At 47.7% G+C, this 19,463-nt stretch overlaps 1 protein-coding gene across 1 annotated transcript; it reads right to left on the minus strand.

Annotated features, from left to right (window-relative positions):
• Positions 1-1,507: 1,507 nt before the first annotated feature.
• Positions 1,508-15,397, minus strand: slc6a17 (solute carrier family 6 member 17; the record flags this gene model as incomplete). The annotated part of the gene is made up of 11 exons (XM_084462136.1): positions 1,508-1,876; positions 3,284-3,446; positions 3,690-3,849; positions 4,212-4,404; positions 4,712-4,904; positions 5,381-5,622; positions 6,092-6,202; positions 8,484-8,665; positions 9,550-9,676; positions 11,765-11,922; positions 15,097-15,397. 11 exons carry the CDS (start codon positions 15,395-15,397, stop codon positions 1,508-1,510), a joined length of 2,199 nt encoding a protein of 732 aa, XP_084318262.1.
• Positions 15,398-19,463: the final 4,066 nt, after the last annotated feature.

Genomic DNA, 19,463 nt, shown 5'->3' on the forward strand with positions numbered 1-19,463 from the left:
TGCACAGATGCAGTCTCCCCTGTACCTGCTAAGGCCTTGATTAAAATAGGGGCGGAGGGGGGGGGGCTGTTGTCTGGGTTTCTCAGTGCAGTAGAAGACATGGGGAGGAATGGTAGTGGTGGTGGGGAGGGGGGTCTGCTATTGGCAGTGTAGCTCTGCTGTACAACTTGGTTTGCTAGGGAGAGGATAGGTTGGGTTGGATACAATGGAAGTGCTACTCTGTGTTCAGGTTCAGATGTGTTCAGGGGATGTGCTTCTGATGTTCAAGGGGAAACTGATTGCCTTAACATTTAACCCTAAACATGTAGGTTTGTTGTGTACTACATGATTTAAATGAATTGATGAACAACACCACTCGGCACCACTCGACAACTGTCAATAGTGTAGAGATAGAAGGAGAATGTTGAGTATGTTTAAGAGCACTACTTTCACTGCAGCATTGCTATTGTAGCCTACAAATGCAACTAGATTCTGGAATGAGGATGTTTCTAGAACCAAATCTACTCAACACTGTATTATAGTATGTGTGTGTGTGGCATACTGCTATAGATTTCTGATTGATGTCGTATACTTGATGAGCTGTTCCTCCTTTGAAGGTTACAGTAGTACATTCCATATGAAGATCTAACCATACTGTCGATGTTCTACTGGGTCACGTTGCCATTGTGACGACCAACGGAAGATGTCACTGTAGATGTTCCACTTGATAAAGCGAAAGGGAAAAAAAGTGGCGAATGGAAAAAGAACATGTGCTTCTCGCAGTCTCCTCCTACCCTAGGTCCTCTCCCTAAGACTCTCTCTCCCTCTCATTTCCCTGCCTCTCTCTCTCTCCGTCTCCTCCTACACTAGGTTCTCTCCCCAAGACCATTGTTATCATAATCTTTATTTATGAAATGAAAAAGAGGCCGAAGAGCTTCTCGAGGTAAGAATGACTAACCCGTTGCCAAAGTAACCTTTGCAAAACTACTCTTGCTAGCTCGAAGTTCAGGGTAAGCTATTGCAGCGTTGGGGATGCCGTAACCCAAGCAAAAGCTTATTCTGAAGTTTGTGCGGCCCCAGACATACCGACATAAAACCATTATGAGCAAAGTATGGGCCTAGAGCTCATATCTACAGCACAGAGACCAACAGAGAGCTAAGTCTCAGAACTCTCTATGGTCCTAATCCCTTAGTCTGCTGCTTCCACACCTGACCCCACCCACATCCCTCCTGAGGCAGATAACAAATGAAGTCCTTGTTCATAGCTAGAAGGACTTCACTTCCCATCATTCCCTCTGTCAGCAGCTTGGATCCGGAGGGGAGGAGTGAGGGAGTGGAGGTCTAGGTATAGTGGATGATGGACGGATCCAGGTGTGGACGCTGCAACCTGACCCCAGGTAGCTCTACTCTCCTCTCTCTCTCTTTCTGTCTCTCTCTCTCTCTCTCGCTCTCTCTCTCTCTCTCTCTCTTTCTGTGGGGTTAGGGGGTGGGTGGGGGTATAACTGGCAGTTCAGTGATGAGTGGCAGATCATAGTTCGGACTCGGGGGAGTTGATGTTCTGGTAGCCGCTCTTGGTCCCGATGCCCGTGCCGTAATTGGTGCTGGTCATCTCCTGGGTGCCCCCCGGGCCCAGGTAGGCGCGGTGGGGGGGCATGGGAGAGGGCGCCTCGCTGGGGTTCTTACTCAGGATGAAGCGAGACTCGTCCTGCTCCTCCAGGTTGGAGATATCCTTCATCATGCCCTTGCGGTAGGAGACGGACAGCTTGTTGGAGCCGTCCGACATGAGGTTGTAGTGGCGGGCGATGAAGACCACGGGCAGGGGCAGCATGGCCACAAAGATGAGGGCGTAGGCCATAGCCAGGGCCCAGGGGGGGTAGCTCTGGAAACTCTCCGAGCCCTGCGTGAGAGAGGGGAGGGGAGGGGGGGGGTGAGTGACTCTGACAGCTGAGATCCACGTTCGGGCATGCGGACACGCAGGGCTGTGAACGACGTGGCTCTAGGAGCATGGATCACTAACAGGAGGACAGCAGTCTGGATCCGGACCCAGACGCCGTCCTATCCGGACCCGGACCAAGAACTGTGAAATTATTGAGGATTATTACATTTTGACGGAGCGCTTCTATTTTAACCGAATCTCTGTGTTCCGAGCTTCTGAGTCAGTGAGACAGGAGACGAGTCGAGACAGTTGTAGAGAGATACAGTGAGTCAGATAAGAAGAGTAATTTCACACGGCGTGTTCTAAAAGGACAAAGTAGACAGCGAAAATAGACTTTAAATGAAGAATGGACAGATTCTTACATATTCATTGTTCCCACAGGCAGTTCAAAACCAGTATGTCTGATACTGTATGTTAGACTGTGGTACAAAACTTTTGAACAACAATCAAACCTATATATATATATAGTACTTATAATACTTATAATAATAATAATAATAATAATAAAAATAATAATAGTATTTTATGAGGGCCCCTGGCAGTGCCCTTGGAAACATCCCCCCCGCCCCCCACGGCTCCCCTGATAAAAATGCCCGCTCAAATCCGAAATGAGGGCTCCAAAAATACACGATCTAAGAGCCCAAAATTATCGATCCACCAATGAGCACCTACTGTACACATGTGTATGAGAACGGCCCTGACACCATCCAGCCCAGATTTAAAACAGGAGGCAAGGGCTCACTTCTCTCACTGAACAATAAAAGCTGGGAGTGGGATACAAGAGGGAAAGAAAATGAGGTGTTGAGATTGTTTATTGTAAATGGTTGAGCCTGTTGATGTAAAATGGAGTTAACTTAAAATTAAGCTAACCATTTTCAAAAGTGCTCTCATGCATAGGCCTATTTTATTTTTTAAATGCAGCCCTATTATACTTGCAATGAGAAAATAACATTTGTTTAAAGTAGTCTGCCCTCCAATTAAATGTGAAAACTGGCAATAAATAAGACATTGATACAACTGCTACTTCAATATAGCACTGAGTCATAACGTGCACCTTTGCTTGAGGATGTCAGCACACTGAAGCAAGCAATGTCAACAATGAAACAAGCAGTGCTGATCACAGATCCGGGATTAGCTATCATTTGCAGAACGGAATACCTGTCTGTCAGACGAGCTATCTGTGAAATCGAGGACACAAAAAAATATGCACGCTACATGCCTCACCATCGAACCATTGTGAGGACATTTTATCTAACTGGACCTCTTTGAATTTTAACTGAATACCCCCGCTCTAGGGAAAGGCGCGCAGGCCACTCTACTGTGTTAATCCACATTAGGCGGCGCGAGCAGCGGCGCTGAGTCACTAACCTCCGCCTCCACCCAGGCGTTGTAGCCTGCCGGGCTGACGGCCATCTCGATGACGGTGGCGACGATGAGCACGATCAGGCAGGCGGGCGACACGTACTTCCACATGTAGAAGTAGAAGGCGTAGGGCCTGAAACCCAGCATGTCCTCCAGGTCCTGCATGAACCTGAGGGAGGGAGAGAGAGAGAGAGCGAGAGAGAGAGAGAGAGAGAGAGAGGGAGAGAGAGAGAGAGAGAGAGAGGGAGAGAGAGAGAGAGAGAGAGAGAGAGAGAGAGAGAGAAAGGGAGGTAAATAAGTGTTTTTGAGCATATCCAGAAATTAGAACATCGCTGTACTCTATGACGAAATGGAGTTGACTGTTTTGGAGTTGAAGATTCCTGGTCAAGTCCGGTCCAGTCCAGCCTCGTACCTCTTGGTGCCGTAGATCCAGGCCACGGAGATGTTCTCCAGGATGACCACCACGGTGAGAGGCAGGCCGGCAGAGTAGTCATCAAACATGGTGACAAAGTAGTTCCCTGAACGCTGGACGAACAGCAGGCCCAGGAAAAAGGCCACGATACAGCAGCACACTGGGGAGGAGGACAGGAGAACCCCCAACTGGTTATACTGGCCAGCCAGCCACTACATTCACACTACACTGGACACCTTTTCCATATCTTCACTGTATGCACAAATACAATTTTGTGGCGTTTCTGTACAAGCCTGCTCTGTGATTCAAATTGCTACAGGACAGTGGCAAAGATACCAGCACTCACAGGAATGTCCAATTCAGGATAATACATACAGAATGACAGCACAACGGATGTTTCAGTCACTCACTCGCTAGAATTCACTAGAATCGCTACTCCCCACAACATCTTATGTGCATTGTACAGCGTGTGCGGTACACGATTTGACGTGGTTGGATGACTTGAGGTTTGTCGTCGCTCACCGGTGAGGATCTCCTTGCGTATCTTGAAGGCGTCCAGGATGGGCGTGGTGATGCCGGTCATGGTGCCGATCATGCTGCCCAGGCCCAGGTTGATGAGCATGAAGAAGAACATGACAGACCAGAACGGGGAGGCGGGGAAGTGGGTCATGGCCTCGGTGAAGGCTATAAAGGCCAGACCTGTACCCTGGACCGACTGCAGAGAGAGAGAGAGAGAGAGAGGGAGGGAGAGAGAGAGGGAGGGAGGGAGAGAAGGGGATGGAGCCAAGAGAGAAGATAAGTTGGTTTCTGCGCCCTTATTAACACAGGAAGAAACCAATGTACTGCTTTCCATTTAAAAGGAGCTAGTAGAAATATTGACACCGGTAAAATGTTAGAATGAGACGAGAGACGAGCGAAGGGGTTTGTACAGTAGATCACAGTTTGCCGTCAGACACCTACAGTATCACACATTTCTAAGAACGACAAGAACTGAAACAAAACCCCGTTGAGAGACGACTCGCCTTGTTGAGTTCGTCCTCCAGGAGGCAGGGGTCCAGGCCCATTTGTGCGAAGCTGTCCTCCTTCACCGTCTTGATGATGCCGTACATCTCCGCGTAGTCGGCGGACGAGAGGTGGGAGAAGTTGACGTGCGGGGGGATGAGCTCTCTGCTCAACACGCCCGTGTTCAGGTAGCCCAGGATCCTCTCTGCGTTTCTGGACGCGGTCAGAAGGAGAGGAGGGACAGGTGGTAAATGATGACCGATGATAAATACGATGGCTTCTCTCATTCACCCCTTCACACACACATTCACACACCAATGGCGACAGCTGCCATGCAAGGTGCTAGCCCGCTCACTGGGAGCAATTTGAGCTTCAGTGTCTCTCCCAAGGACACTTTGACAAATGGTAATATATGAATTCAGATGGCTGAAAAGAATAAGTTACGAATAAGAGAGAGAGAGAGAGAGAGAGAGAGAGAGAGAGATTCTGATTGTTGTAACCATGGCACCATTGTGAATGAGACACTGGTCTCAATGGGTTTCCGCTTGCTAAATAAAGGTTTGAATTGAATTGAAATTGAGAGAGAGAGAGAGAGAGAGAGAGAAAGAGAGAGAGAGAGAGAGAGAGAGAAAGAAGAGAGAGATGAGAGAGAGAGAGCAGTTAAAGAACAGGACAGCAGAAGCACTCACTCCACGACACACTTCTCGTTCATGATGTTGGCCTTGAAGCCGAGCACGGCGAACACCACCAGCGTTGCCAGGATGGAGGTGATGAAGTTGATGATGGAGACCAGCGCCGCGTCGAAGTGGCAGTTGTTGTCGCGCTTGTTGTAGCTGGAGAAGGCGATGACCCCCCCGAAGCCCAGGCCCAGGGCGAAGAAGACCTGGGTGGCCGCCTCCCTCCACACCTGGGGCTCCAGCATCTTCTCCAGCTGCACAAACCAGATATCAGTCAGTACCCCAGGCAACCATGAGGGGGAGACAACAACCATACGTGCAGTCTGATTAAGTGAGAACTAATGACCATTACAAAGCACAGAGGTCTACATGCAGACTCTAGCATGGAGGCTCTGAATAACCAAATATGGGTGGGTGTGCATCACAGAAAGTATGTTCACTATGCACAATATATATCCAAATATCCGTGGATAAGGATCAAACGACTGCAGTTTTTCCAATCCACTGCTCTGGCACCAGTTTTTCCCATAAAGAAAGAAGATCTTCTTCCAAAGAGTTTTTATAAGCAACACCTCGCAGTCAGACAGACCCGGCCATATCAGGCAACATCGCTCCTCTCCGGCTTCAGACGGTCGCTGGGCCGACGGCGGGGTGGGGAGCAAAGCCCTGTGTTTGTGATAGCCTCGCAGATAGCCGGAATATTCTTGGCCACCCTGCGCTCACCTTGGGGGTGAACATGTGAGCGATGCCGTCCACGGCTCCTTTGAGGAACAGGCCGCGCACCAGGAAGCAGGCCAGCACCACGTAGGGGAAGAGGGAACTGAAGTACATCACCTGAGAGAGATGGAGCGAGAGGGAGAGAGACGGAGAGAGGGAGAAGGAGAAAGGGAGGGAGAGAGAGGGATGGAGAGAGGGAGGTAAGGAGGGAGAGAGAGGTGAGAGAGAGGTAGAGAGAGGGAGGGAAGGAGAGGGAGGAGAAGAGAGAGAGAAATGCATGTCACGTACGCCGTTACCATGGACACACCACAATAGCCTCACATGGAAGAGGGGCCAGACCATAACAATCCCACACACAGAGAGCCTGAGACAGACATGAACGCACAAGCACTTATCCATCTACACCCACACATGCACGCACGCACGCACGCACACACACACACACACACACACACACACACACACACACACACACACACACACACACACACACACAAATACACATGCATACATGCAGGCATTGATACGGCATCTGTGTATTGTCCCAAATGTGTAAAATAACCTTTTAAGGGGCGCAGTCACGCTTGTTGTACTACTTGTTGCTTCTTGTACTCCTGTACAGTACAGTATATGGTATATATTGTGTAAACTGTGTATTGTGCCTTTCTATACCTTATTGCACCACACCCTTGTGCCTTTTTATGCTATTGTATTGCAATGTATTGCATTGCATTGCATTATATTGTATTGCATTGCATTGTATTGTATTGCATTGCATTGTCGTGTGCTACAGTATGTACTATGCTCTCAATAACCCATTGAAAATAAATACAGATTAAATGTGTAATTTTTGCTGCAGCAAGAGAATTTCCCTTTGGGGATAAATCAAGTTCATATGTATCTATCTTCAGTGTAGCTGTTTCCTATACAGTATACAGTGTTGGAAATACTGCTGGAAAATTGCGGATAAACATATCCAGTGATGTCATGGTTTGCCCTTTTAAGTGTTTGTGATTCAGTTTACTGTGTAGGGAAACACAGAAACTAAACAAACTAATCTGACGGTGACTTTAAAAAGGCCTACACACAGAATTTAGGCATTTAATCCAAATAATATCAACTGAAACAAGTGTGACTGCGCCCCTTTAAGGTTTTGAGAGTAGAGCTAAGAGTCCTTTCTACAGAATTCGGTGGATGGCTTTGGCATCGCTACCATAATTAGATTACCAGGTTGCATGTTTTAATGTGTATCAGAGCTTGGCAAACTCTCTGCTATGTACTTCCTATTCAGAAATGTGGGTTGGACGTTGTGCTGTGCTGTACATGACTCATTCTGTGGAGGAAGATCACAGGACATTGTGGCCACTGTCCAGCTAACATCTTTCATCTTCATTATGACTTGCGCAATACTTGCGTCAAATCTAACGTTATGGACTTTGCATGCTTCTTCCCTCATACTGAAGCGCAATAGAAATTACAGAATATAAGTGATTATAGGCTCTACAGCAGGGGTCCCCAAACTTTTTCCTGTGAGGGCCACATAACTTTTCCCTTCTCTGATGGGGGCCGGGGTCAGTACAGTGCGTCTGGTGATTGTACTCGCCGACAGACTCACGGCATTAAAGACATCTTTCTTCTCGGGACACACCTCTTCCGCGACAGCATTCAAACATTTCTTGACAAACTCTCCATCAGTGAAAGGTTTACCGCTGCTTGCTATCAGTTGAGCAACCCGAAAGCTGCCCGAACGGATGACTGCTTCAGCTGAGCTTGGCGTACAAATGTATTCTGCTGAGCTAACAGTCCACTTTTTAGCTTTGAGAGTTTGTCTGCTCGCATTTGGCCTTGCAAGTTATCATACTTGTCTTTGTGACGGGATTCATAGTGTCGGCGCAGATTTTATTCTTTGAATACCGCCACCGCCTCTTGACAGATGAGACAGACAGCCTTTTCTTAGCATTGAACAAAAAGATAATGGTTTGACCACTGCAGGTTAAATACCCTGCATTCTGAATCAACTTTTCTCTTACCGAACCTTTTCGCAATTATTCCGTTCTATTTGACAGGGGCTAGTCTAGGATTCGCGTGGCCAGACTGAAAAAAGAATCATAATGCGTCTCTGGTATTGTTCAGGGGGCCGGGCCAAATGTGGAGGCGGGCCGTATCCGGCCCGCGGGCCTTAGTTTGGGGACCACTGCTCTACAGTAACACTTCAGCCTTCAAACGAGAGTCATTGGGATGGTAATTAACACATTTGTAACTTAACATAAGATTTATCCGACATGAGATTTATCCGACATGAGATTTATCCGACGTGGGATTTATCAGCAGGCTCCGGACATGTCCTCCATCTGTCACTCACTCAGGCCCCTGCGGCTCCCCCTGGGAGACCCCTCACCTTGCCGGATGACTGGATGCCCTTGATGACGGCCAAACAAACGATGATCCAGGCGCCCAGCAGCGACAGGACCATCCTCCAGTTGAGGCCGCCGGTGTGGTCGATGGAGTCGGTGATGTTGAGGGTCTGACGGTACCAGAAGTACGTGGTGGCAGAACTCTTCTCACACTCTGGCACCACGACTATGAGAGGTGGGAGGAGGAAGAGGGGGAGGAGGAGGAGGAGGAGGAGGAGGAGGAGAAAGGGAGGTGGGGGTGCAGGTGGGATAGGAATTCACGATTGCCAGCAAATTCTAGGAGATGCACCACTGCTGCAGACATGGCTGTACTTTGATTTTCATGCATGAATATTGATAAAATAACTCATATTGTAAAAGTCCCACAAACAGGCTGCCCGTACCTTTCTTTGCTGTGAATTTCAGCGAATGAGCAAATTAGGAGTGGTTTTGAGCTAAATCCTATCTGAGTCTGCACAGTTGGTTTTCTGAACACATTCATCAGAATAGTGGGCTGTGGGGTGGGCTGCTGCTAACGCGAGGTGAACTCGGCATAAGGCAGCTAACCCTAACATGAACTGAGCCCAGCATAGTGAGGCTAATGCTAACGTGAGGTGAACTCAGCAGCATAGTGAAGCTAACGTGAGGTGAGCGCACCATAGGGAAGCCCCAGCAATGCTAACGTCTGTCTGAAACAGTGTGCACCGCTGTCAGACGTCTGGAGGCTACCAGCTGCTGGGCATTCTAGGAGCTGACAGCGTTGGCTGGGTCATAGTTCCTGACAGGCAGCCCTGGCAGAGCTTCCCAGTCCGCAGGCGTCGGGTCATTCCAACCCTGCAGTCGGCAGAAAACCCAGCTGCTCACAATAGGATCGCACTCTGTGTGACTTGGCACTGACCGTGGCAGTACCAGGCAGGAGTCTCGGACAACTGTCAAGGTCAACTGTCAATCAGTCTGTCTATGTTTAGCTTTTGTATTGTACTGTAGGCTACTGTACTGCGCTTCATGTACTGTAGTGTGGCGCAATATGGCACTAGCTACCTGTAGCCTACAGTGGTGTTTGGGACTCACTGGCTTGGGTTCCGTTCCTCTGGATGGGGCACTCAGCCCAGGGCAATGGGTACTGGAAGGACTGGAAGAAGTAGAAGATACTCCAGCCAATGATGACGTTGTAGTAGAGGCCCACAAAACCACAAACCTGCATAGACAGAGAGAGATACAGAGAGAGAAAGTAATAAACATGTCTCATTCATAGAAACAAATCAAATCAAACTTTATTTATTAGCGCATGTCATCAACAACACAATGCGCTTTACAGAGAGCAAAGGGTGGATGGACATAGGTCCCACCCCTACATTTTCCAGAGGGAAGCAAAAAAACAATTCACCCAAGGGATGAATAAGGGAGCTGTAAAAATTCTTCCCTGACCTCTCTCAATGAGACGGTCGAGCAAGCTCCTGGAAAATGTCTGTTGGCTAAGAACATTTACAGAGCAATAAACATGGGCTACATACTTCATAGGAGAGACGTGACTATCAGTAGAGTAGATACACAGATACAGAGATGTTGCTTACATGGTAGGCCATAGTAGGATATTTAAGTGTATCATATAATAAGGCACAATAAGCACTTAGCAGACAGGCTCCCAAAGATATCTCTGCATCTTTGACAACACGCAAACACAGGTAGAACACTTGGTCGTCCTGAACGCTCCTTCTTCTGTGTGGCCAGGGGCTTCACTCAGATTCACTGACTGGGCCTGAGCCAGGCGAGTGGGTATTGAATTATTGAGACGTGTTCCACATGGAGCACAGCCCGTGATAAGCGGCCTCTTAGGCCGCATGTATTTATAGCCACTGAGACTCCCGGTGCCACATCCAGCCCGACTCACGGCTCACTGCCTCGGAGCTGAGGCGCCGCGTCCTGGTGGATGGACGGACAGAAGGACTGGAGACGCACTACTGATGCTGCTGCTCTCTCTCCTGCTGGTCTCTCTATTGCTGATCTCTCTCCTGTTGCTCTCTCTCTTGCTGGTCTCTCTGTTGCTGATCTCTCTCCTCTTGATGCTCCTCTCTCAATCAATCAATCAATCAAAGCTTTATTTGTATAGCGCATTTCATACCCAGAGGCAACACAATGCGCTTTACAGAGAACAAGGGAGGTGGGCATACGACCCACTCTCTACATATTCCAGAGGGAAGCAAAAAAACAGTAATCACCCGGGGGCCAGATAAGTGAGCTGTAAAAATTCTTCCCTGACCCCTCTGAACAAGGCGATCGAGCAAGCTCCAGGAGTATGTTTGTCTACCGGCTAAGAACATTTATGAAGCAATACATTGCATTGAATTACATTTCAGAGTGAGAGAGGCTAAAAGCATCATAGGAGAGAGAATATTCTACGGACATGCTACATCATCCACAGTAGACACAGGGGTATCTATCGGACTTCGTGAGGTCTGCTGGTGACAGTGGGGCATCCACTGAACCTGGTTAGGTTCCTGCTGCTCCTCTCTCTCCTGCTGGTCTCTCTCCTGCTGCTCCTCTCTCTCCTGCTGGTCTCTCTCCTGCTGCTCCTCTCTCTCCTGCTGCTCCTCTCTCTCCTGCTGGTCTCTCCCCTGCTGCTCCTCTCTCTCCTGCTGGTCTCTCTCCTGCTGGTCTCTCTCCTGTTGATCCTCTCTCTCCTGTTGGTCTCTCTCCAGCTGCTCCTCTCTCTCCTGCTGGTCTCTCTCCTGCTGCTCCTCTCTCTCCTGGTGGTCTCTCTCCTGCTGCTCCTCTCTCTCCTGCTGGTCTCTCTCCTGCTGCCCCCCTCTCTCCTGGTGGTCTCTCTCCTGCTGCTCCTCTCTCTCCTCTTGCTGCTCCTCTCTCTCCTGCTGCTCCTCTCTCTCCTGCTGGTCTCTCTCCTGCTGCCCCTCTCTCTCCTGTTGCTCCTCTCTCTCCTGCTGGTCTCTCTCCTGCTGCTCCTCTCTCTCCTGCTGCTCTGTCTTCTGCTGCCTCCGGAGAGCAGACAGGTAAATGTGTGATGCCTTCACCACAGATGACTTGTGGGCCGAGGAGGAGGTGCAATAGGAATAGGACTTGCGAATAAGTCGGGCTTTAGAAATGACTCACTTTATGGGTACAGGCTTTCAGCAAAACACATGTTTGTCTCTGAGCTGTACTTGTAACTGTATGGTCTATGAGACTTCCACGAGTAACAGATGAAAAAAGTGAAAACACGGACACACACTTTAACCCACGGCCCGGTCAGCCAGTAAGAGTACTGTCTCCGTAGCTCGGCAGTACCCACCATGAGGCTGGACACGCCGATGCCCCCCAGCTGGGGGTAGACGTAGTTCCACACCCCGATGCTGCCCCGCCTGATCCTCTGGCCCACCGCCAGCTCCAGGAAGAAGAGAGGGATGCCGATGATGATGAGCAGGATGAAGTACGGCACCAGGTAGGCACCTGAAAGATGGTGGGGGGGGGGGTTAGATCCAGGTACAAACAGGCTGTTTTATGTTCGTAGTATTGTCAAGACTAGAGGGAAAGAAAACTCGTATTGTGTGCATTAGTGAGTGAACAGTAATCGATGCAACATGAGCAGGCGAACCAACGAGCTCGATTCCTATTTTAGGGACTGTTCTCAGTGCCCGCGGGGGGCTCTGTTTTCGAAACTCAATGCCTGTTTTCCATCTCCCCCTCTCACTTCATGCCCCTCCCCTCCCAGGACCAGATGCTCTGAAAGGGACGCTGAGACAGCGTGATGTCAAGAAGATGGAGGCTCCATGGTGACAGAACACTTTCTGGGAAATGGGAACCGGAAAGGACCGGTTCACCTGAAGGCCAGTCCTCACCTGCTGCTATTTAAGTACAAATCCCCCTAACAACACACTAGGGAGCTCGGTGGGATAGGATCAAAACACTGCAGTAAGAGCTGCCTCACTGTATACAAGCAATACACTTAGAGCACAGAGAACACAATTTTGGAGTTCAAAGGAGCACCATTATTTTGATTGAGGGCTTAAAATATAAGACTGAATGCTGGAGTACAGTGTAGCCTTTGTTCAATGTCAATTCTGCCAACCTTTGTTTAAAAGGAAATTGCATGTCTCTTGTTGAACAGAAAATGAGGGGGAGATTGAGAGATAGACAGACAGACAGGCGGATAGCTGGGTTGTCAAGGAAAGGAGAATGCTAGCCTCCATTATCACTCGAGCAATGCTGGGCTTGAAACAATGGGCTACCATGGTGTCAGGTTTCCCTGGGGCACACAAGCACACCGCACGTACAGATAGAGAGAGAGAGAGACACACACACACACACACACACACACACACATGCACACACACACAAACACACACACACACACACACACACACACACACGCATTCTATTTATCTCATTATAGTGTATTATATAACGGGTAGTTCCGACCTCGCAATCTGATTGGTTAAGAGCTGTTGTATATGGAAACATTCAATGTAAATTTTGAGTTGTTCTATCTGTCCTGTAGCCTACAGTACCACACTGGTTTATCATCACCAATTTTGCAACTCGCAGTTGCACAGCAAAGGTAGGCTACACTTCACACCTGGCTAGCTAGGTTGGTAAGGAGAGTTAGTTTTGGTTGCTAGGGCTCATTGTTCGTCGTTTTGAAACTCCATAGCAACGTGATAGTTTTTGGAACTGCCTTTCTTGCCGGAGTTCGCTAAAATCGATATTAAGACACTGAAATAGTAAGTATTTATCCATATATGTTTCCCGATGATGTTACCGTTGTATAAAAGGAATCTTGAATCTTGAGAGAGAGAGAGAGGGGGGGGGGGGGGGCACCTTAAGTCTGAGGAATTAGACTGACAATAGAAACTATGGTGGCTGCTCTCAGTAGATGCTGCAGGTGGAGCTATCACTGTGAATGAGTTCTTCCCTCTGGGCAGAGAAAGGTGCACTGGGATATGTAGTCCCAGTGCGCCTTTCTCTACCCAGAGGGAAGAACTCATTCAGTGTGGGGATGCTGATGGCACCTGCCCAGTCAGTGTGGAGGCAGCCCAGTATGGGCCTCCAACTCCCATGAGCACCGGGGTAATTGGGTGACACAAAACCAATTTAGCTCGAGGAAATGTCACTGCTACCATAACTAAATGTGCTGTTCATCACAAGTTAACAAGAAACACGGTTTGCTAAATGGCCACACACATTCAGTAGGCTCTATTTGATTAGCCTATACAGATCACAAGACAGGATAATACTACTCATGCTCTCACTGTCAGTGGGCCAAAATGAAAATACTATCTTATCGTCATCATACCAGTAGCTGATAAGAAGCACCCTTAGTCTACTCTACTCGTTCTATAAAATAAACAAAACAAAATATTACATCTGAAATTAAATTGCACCTATTGTATTTGTATTTCACTGCTCTTACACATGCACTTGTGAGTTTTGGCGAGTAGTAGTACACTGGCTTTATGTTAAATGCAATTATTGTAAGTCCCTTTGGATAAAAGTGTCTGCTAACTGACTTTAATGTGTGAATAAAGGGGAGAGAGTCTCCAAGAGAAAAATCATTCTGACAGACTGGCTGGGTATGAATTCACAGGAAGCTGAATCTGACGCTACAGAATAAGCGGTCCTACTGTACGGTTTGACCCTGGCAACGTTACATACATTCTGAGAAGGACCACATGGGTTCAATCAACTCTAGCAGACGAAACGCAGAGTCAGTTCTGAGAGACAACACTGGGGAATTGTTACTCAATAATCATTGCCTGCACTTGACGTTAAGTAGGCGGGAGTTAAATTAATGTAGACTGACGTAGAAAACGTTTTCTGTAATGCGAGCAGATGAGGTAGAAAAGCGATCAATGGCGATGCAGTAAATGGCATTTAAATCAAATTAAACCAATTAACATTATCAACCGAGGAAAGCTCACATTCATCACTTTCCTAGTGTTCCTGCCCCAGAATAGCAGCAACTGTGGGTGGCAAGCTAGTCTCTAAGCCTCTTGTTGATTTGCTTACATGCAGCATAGCGAGTTGGCTAACACATACAGTACAGTAACATCTGGAGCCCCCCCCCCCCACACTATAAGCCAATCCTAAACAAACGATCCTCCAGCAGCCTCCACCCACCTCCCAGTGCAGAGCCCATGGTCGGGTGGGGTAGGCAGGCACTCGTACCATATACAGTCCCCTGAGAATTTGTTTTTTTGCAAACGTTTAGACGGAGCACTACAGTGTAGCATTTCATAACGGATGCAGTTCCAGACAGTGGCTGTTGTGTATGATGGCTTCTAGAAGCAAGATAGCTAACTAACATAGCTAGCAAGTAACTAAACCAAACCAGAGGCTCTAGTCTGGGAGAATGCTAATAACTCAACCCTCCTCTCTGCTCAGGTTATCTCTCTCTCTCTCTCTCTCACTCACTCACTCACAGTAGCAAGAATCGGCCTACTGTAGTTTCCCTGTATGTATAAAAACGCCGCTGCTCAAGAACCCTTCTGGTACTGTACCTAGATATATTATTTCTGAGACAATTGTTTAGCAAAATGTGCAAATGTTACAGCCCTAATTCGTTCCCTCATCTACCCATCCCAAGTCCCACGGTCCCACACTGTAAATCTCCCCCCTCCAACCCACCTCCTCCGTTCTTCTGGCACAGGTAGGGGAACCTCCACACGTTGCCCAGGCCCACGGAGAAGCCCACCTGGGCCAGGATGTACTCCAGCTTGTTGTTCCAGGCGGGCCTCCCCTCCTCTGCGTCCGGGTCCGGCGAGGGCAGCAGGCCCTTCCCTGGGGCGATGGCGCCCGGGCTCAGGCCCATGCTCATCTGGCTGCTCTTGTAGTCCATGGGCTGCTCCAGAGCGAGCAGGTCCGCCACCGACTCGGTGACGTGCTCATTGCTGTGCTCGCGCTGGGTCACCTTGCTGTTCTTAGGCATGGTGCCAGTCCCGGTGGGTGGTGGTGGTGGCGGTGGGGAGTCTGCTGACAAGTGGGGCTGGGGTTCGGGGAGAGAGAGAGAGAGAGAGAGAGAGAGAGACAGAGAGAGAGAGAGAGAGAGAGAGAGAGAGAGAGAGAGAGAGAGGCGGGTTCTGGACTGGGCAACTGGAGGGATCTCAGGAGGAGTCTGAAGAGATGCGCAAAGGAGATTGATGATTCTTTTTAGACCTGCGAAGAGAAGGATCATGAGCTGTCATAAAAAGCTGTCATAAAAACACATTTATTGGTTATTACAGTGTTATGGAAAGATCTTCTCAACCAACGTAAGCTCTTGTGTTTGAGCTTTGAGGTGTTGGTTGGTGTCCAGTGTGGTCAGAGGTCTAATAACGTGTCCTCCATCCACTCACCGAACCTTGAACTCACTGCATGAAAGGGGACAATGTATGAAAGTTGACAGAGGCAGCCAATGACAGATGGTGACGCATGATTCGTCAGACAAGCTATAGCCACAGTCAAGCCTGAACTATTTCATAGGGTGCACATTGTGCTGTGCCTGGAGTGCAATTTCAGTAAACAAATAAAATTATATTTCTGAATAGGGCACCTTAATAATCTAGCGTATGAAAGACAGACATTGTACTATTATGAGGCGCATAACATACTGAGACCCATTCCAATCAGGTCATGTGAGTGGCCTTGCTGCTAGTGAATTACGGCCAGTGTGGTAGTCTGTCGGTAGAGTATGGTGACTGTTCTTGAGAGAACAACGAACAACTGGATGCCAGGTCTGTAGGAGAAGAGTCCAACTAATATCCTATACTTCCGCTTTATCTACAATCACAAACCCTGGGGCTTTAAGTTTAGCTGACAGGTCTGACTGTGTATATTAGTATTCAGCAAAACTAGCACACGCCTACCCTGTCCCAGCTGTTTAAAATGCCAGTTGGTTTTCATCAAATAAGAGCACAGCTGAATGACTCTACATTAATTGGCTGTATTATGCCCGGCTCATGGCTATCAGCACATTAGTCTGGAGAAAGTCTGCTTCTTCTCTAATTTGCACAAGGGCTACCCAAGTTCACCTCACTGTGTAATCGTGCATGAGTGGGTGTAACTTTGTGGAGGCTTTCGGCGAAATCCCCTAATCCCATGGGCTGGTCCCCTTCCTCAGAGGCATGTTGGCGTGCTAAGCCTGCTTTATTTCCACAGACCCCACTGCAGGTGACTTAGACCTGGTTTTCTGACTGGTTTCCTGGCCTCAACTTTAAGGGACATCAACTTTATGGGCCTCAACTTTAAGGGACATCAACTTTATGGGCCTCAACTTTAAGGGACATAAACTTTAAGGGATTAGGCCAAGTTTAAGCATTTGGTATGAGAGCATCAAGAGTATGTAAGAACTATGCACATCAATAGGGAAACAGAGCATCATATTTTTTAACATTTCAATGACCAAGGTAATCAACAGATATGGACGATGCAGACATCCTTGGCTAAATGCCAAAAACAAACAGCAGAATAAGAGATAAAAGGGAAGTAAAGCTGCTAGCGGGCGCACGCTCAAAGTAAAAAAAAATCTGGCTTTGAAGAGAACTAGGCCAGACATGTCACTCTCAGCTGAAAGGCATGGAAAGTCAATGCGAGCTGGCGTTGTGTGAGGGGTCAAAAGATGTGGCTCAAAGCTGGGACCTCATGAGCAGTGACTTCTTAAGAGGGTGGTCAGCCAGCCAGCCAGCCAATCCTCAGGTCCAGCCCAGCTGCACGCACATCACATTCCTCAACCACGGCCAGCCCCCCCTCCCCTGCAGTCACGACATCCAGCAGCTCAACTGGCAACTCTCACACCATCCTCCCGCCCACGCTGGAGTACGCGCTCTCCCGGCTGCAAGCGCCTGACTCTACCTGCAGGTGGATCACCAACTTCCTGTCTGACAGGAAACGGCACGTGAAGCTGGGCGAAAACATCTCAGACTGCAGGTCAATCAGCACTGGATCTCCCCAGGGCTGTGTCCTTTCTCCACAATTCTTCTCCCTGCACACGATCAGCTGCACCTTCAGCCACCAGTCTGTCAAGCTCCTGAAGTTTCCAGATGACACCAGCCTCATCGGACTCATCTCTCAATGATCTCAAGACAGTGGAGATGATTGACAGCCTTCTGCAAGTGGCCCAAGCTTGATATAAAAACAATTAATAATATCTAATAAATAAATAATAAATGAAAAAATAAAGCTGTGAAAAGTGCTGACATTTTGAGAGACAACTTTATTATTGGGGTAGTTATGGATAACTTCATGAAAATCGTGGTGAAGTAGGTACCTGATTGAATTGTCCTAATTACTATTGAGAAAAGCTGCTGGGGGGAGGAGTGGTAATTAATCAGAAATATCCAGCGTGATTCACCCCTGAGATCTGGGTGGTCTCACAGAGAGGGACCTGAGGAGAACAGACCATCACTCTAACATTCTGGGGCCCTCAGTCTCACCTGTCATTCCGACGTGACCTTTCATAATCAACCATGGAGGAAAGGGAGTAATGACATCAATGAACTGTGGTATTTCATTCATTGAACAAGATTAAAGCTCTTAGTCACTTGTTTAGAAAGGAGAAGCACTTATGAGCTCTGTTGAGTGGTAATACAATACTGTACGAATATAAGATTTGCTAAATGACTAATGTACAGTATAATGCAATTTCACATTCCAGCCATTCTAATGTGCCCTAGTCTGTGTACGTTGACAGTGATAATTTAGACATGTGTACTCTCCCTATTCTCTTGATACTTCTGCTGGAATTTCTAAGTGACTGGTAATTTTACCCAGGAGCTGATTTAGTGGGTGCAAGAAAAAGGCTTAAACCTGTACCTGGAGCAACATGGGGACAAGGTTGAACGGGTGCCAATATCTATCGAGCCAATCTCTCTGAGGGGGAGTGGGTGTTGAGGAAACCTGACAGCTGTCACCAGGGTGAGGTTTGAGGTCTTATCGGGTGAGGTTGCTAGGCAATGTCTCTCTCTGCAAAATTGATATGCATCCCTGCAGCATCTGTGGTGCCCTCTCACTCTGTCACAGGCTGACTGACATGACTGAAGGACTTGATGGATGCAAATGACATGGAGTGATAAAGAGATGAATGAACTATCAATGCCAGTGCTGTAGATGCACCAAATACGTCATTCTAGTCCCTGCATAAGTGTCTTACTTAAAATCCCATCTTTCAGCAATGTTTAGCCTAGGCTACATGATATGAAGTTGAAGTTATTTAACAGAAAAATATTTTTCTGATTGAAAATGTTTTAATATAATGGAATGCATAGGATCTTTGGCTATTTAGTTTGTAAATTCGCATAGTCCCTTGACTGAGGGCTGGACCCAAGGCCCAGTTGAACCAGGGCCTATGCAATGCTTGAAATGTCTCATTAAGGAACATTATCTTTTTTGTTTACAATCCTGCCTACAATTACCGCACTATACACCTGCCTTGCGTCACAGAACGGTCAAGGTCAAAGTAATTGATCCAAATTTAGCTCCGACGCATACACGTAGATCAAAGAGAATGGTAGCCTATTATATTGTTGCATTTATATTTGACATAAGAGTAAATGTGCATCGTATTCGAACAAAACATTGGTATTGGACACAGCTCGCACGGTCGATGTAATGGCAAAGTGAGGGCTATAACGGAACGGAATAGACGTTTCCAATATAATCTTCACGCAGATGAGGTGATGAAAACAAACGCTTGTCAGGTGGAAAGGCGTGATTGATTATATTTCTCAATTCCAGATGCAGAAATTATAGAACAATGTCATTGTGAATGGCTATGCAGATTATTGAAACACATGCGTTTCGCGCCTATATCCACAATAATCGGATAATCTAAAACATATTTATGAATTCTTACCTTATTCGAAGTATACACAGAATACCGTGGAAGGTCTTTCTTTAAAAGGGCAAGAATCCTGTGTGAGTCGGGATCATATGTTTTATCTCAGGTGCAATCTAAGAATAGCCTACAGCAGCATCTCTGCGCGCAGAGATGCGAAATCGCCGATCTCCTTGGGTGGAAT

The sequence above is a fragment of the Borostomias antarcticus genome (genome assembly GCF_949987555.1).
Source record: "Borostomias antarcticus genome assembly, chromosome: 3".
NCBI lineage: Eukaryota > Metazoa > Chordata > Actinopteri > Stomiiformes > Stomiidae > Borostomias > Borostomias antarcticus.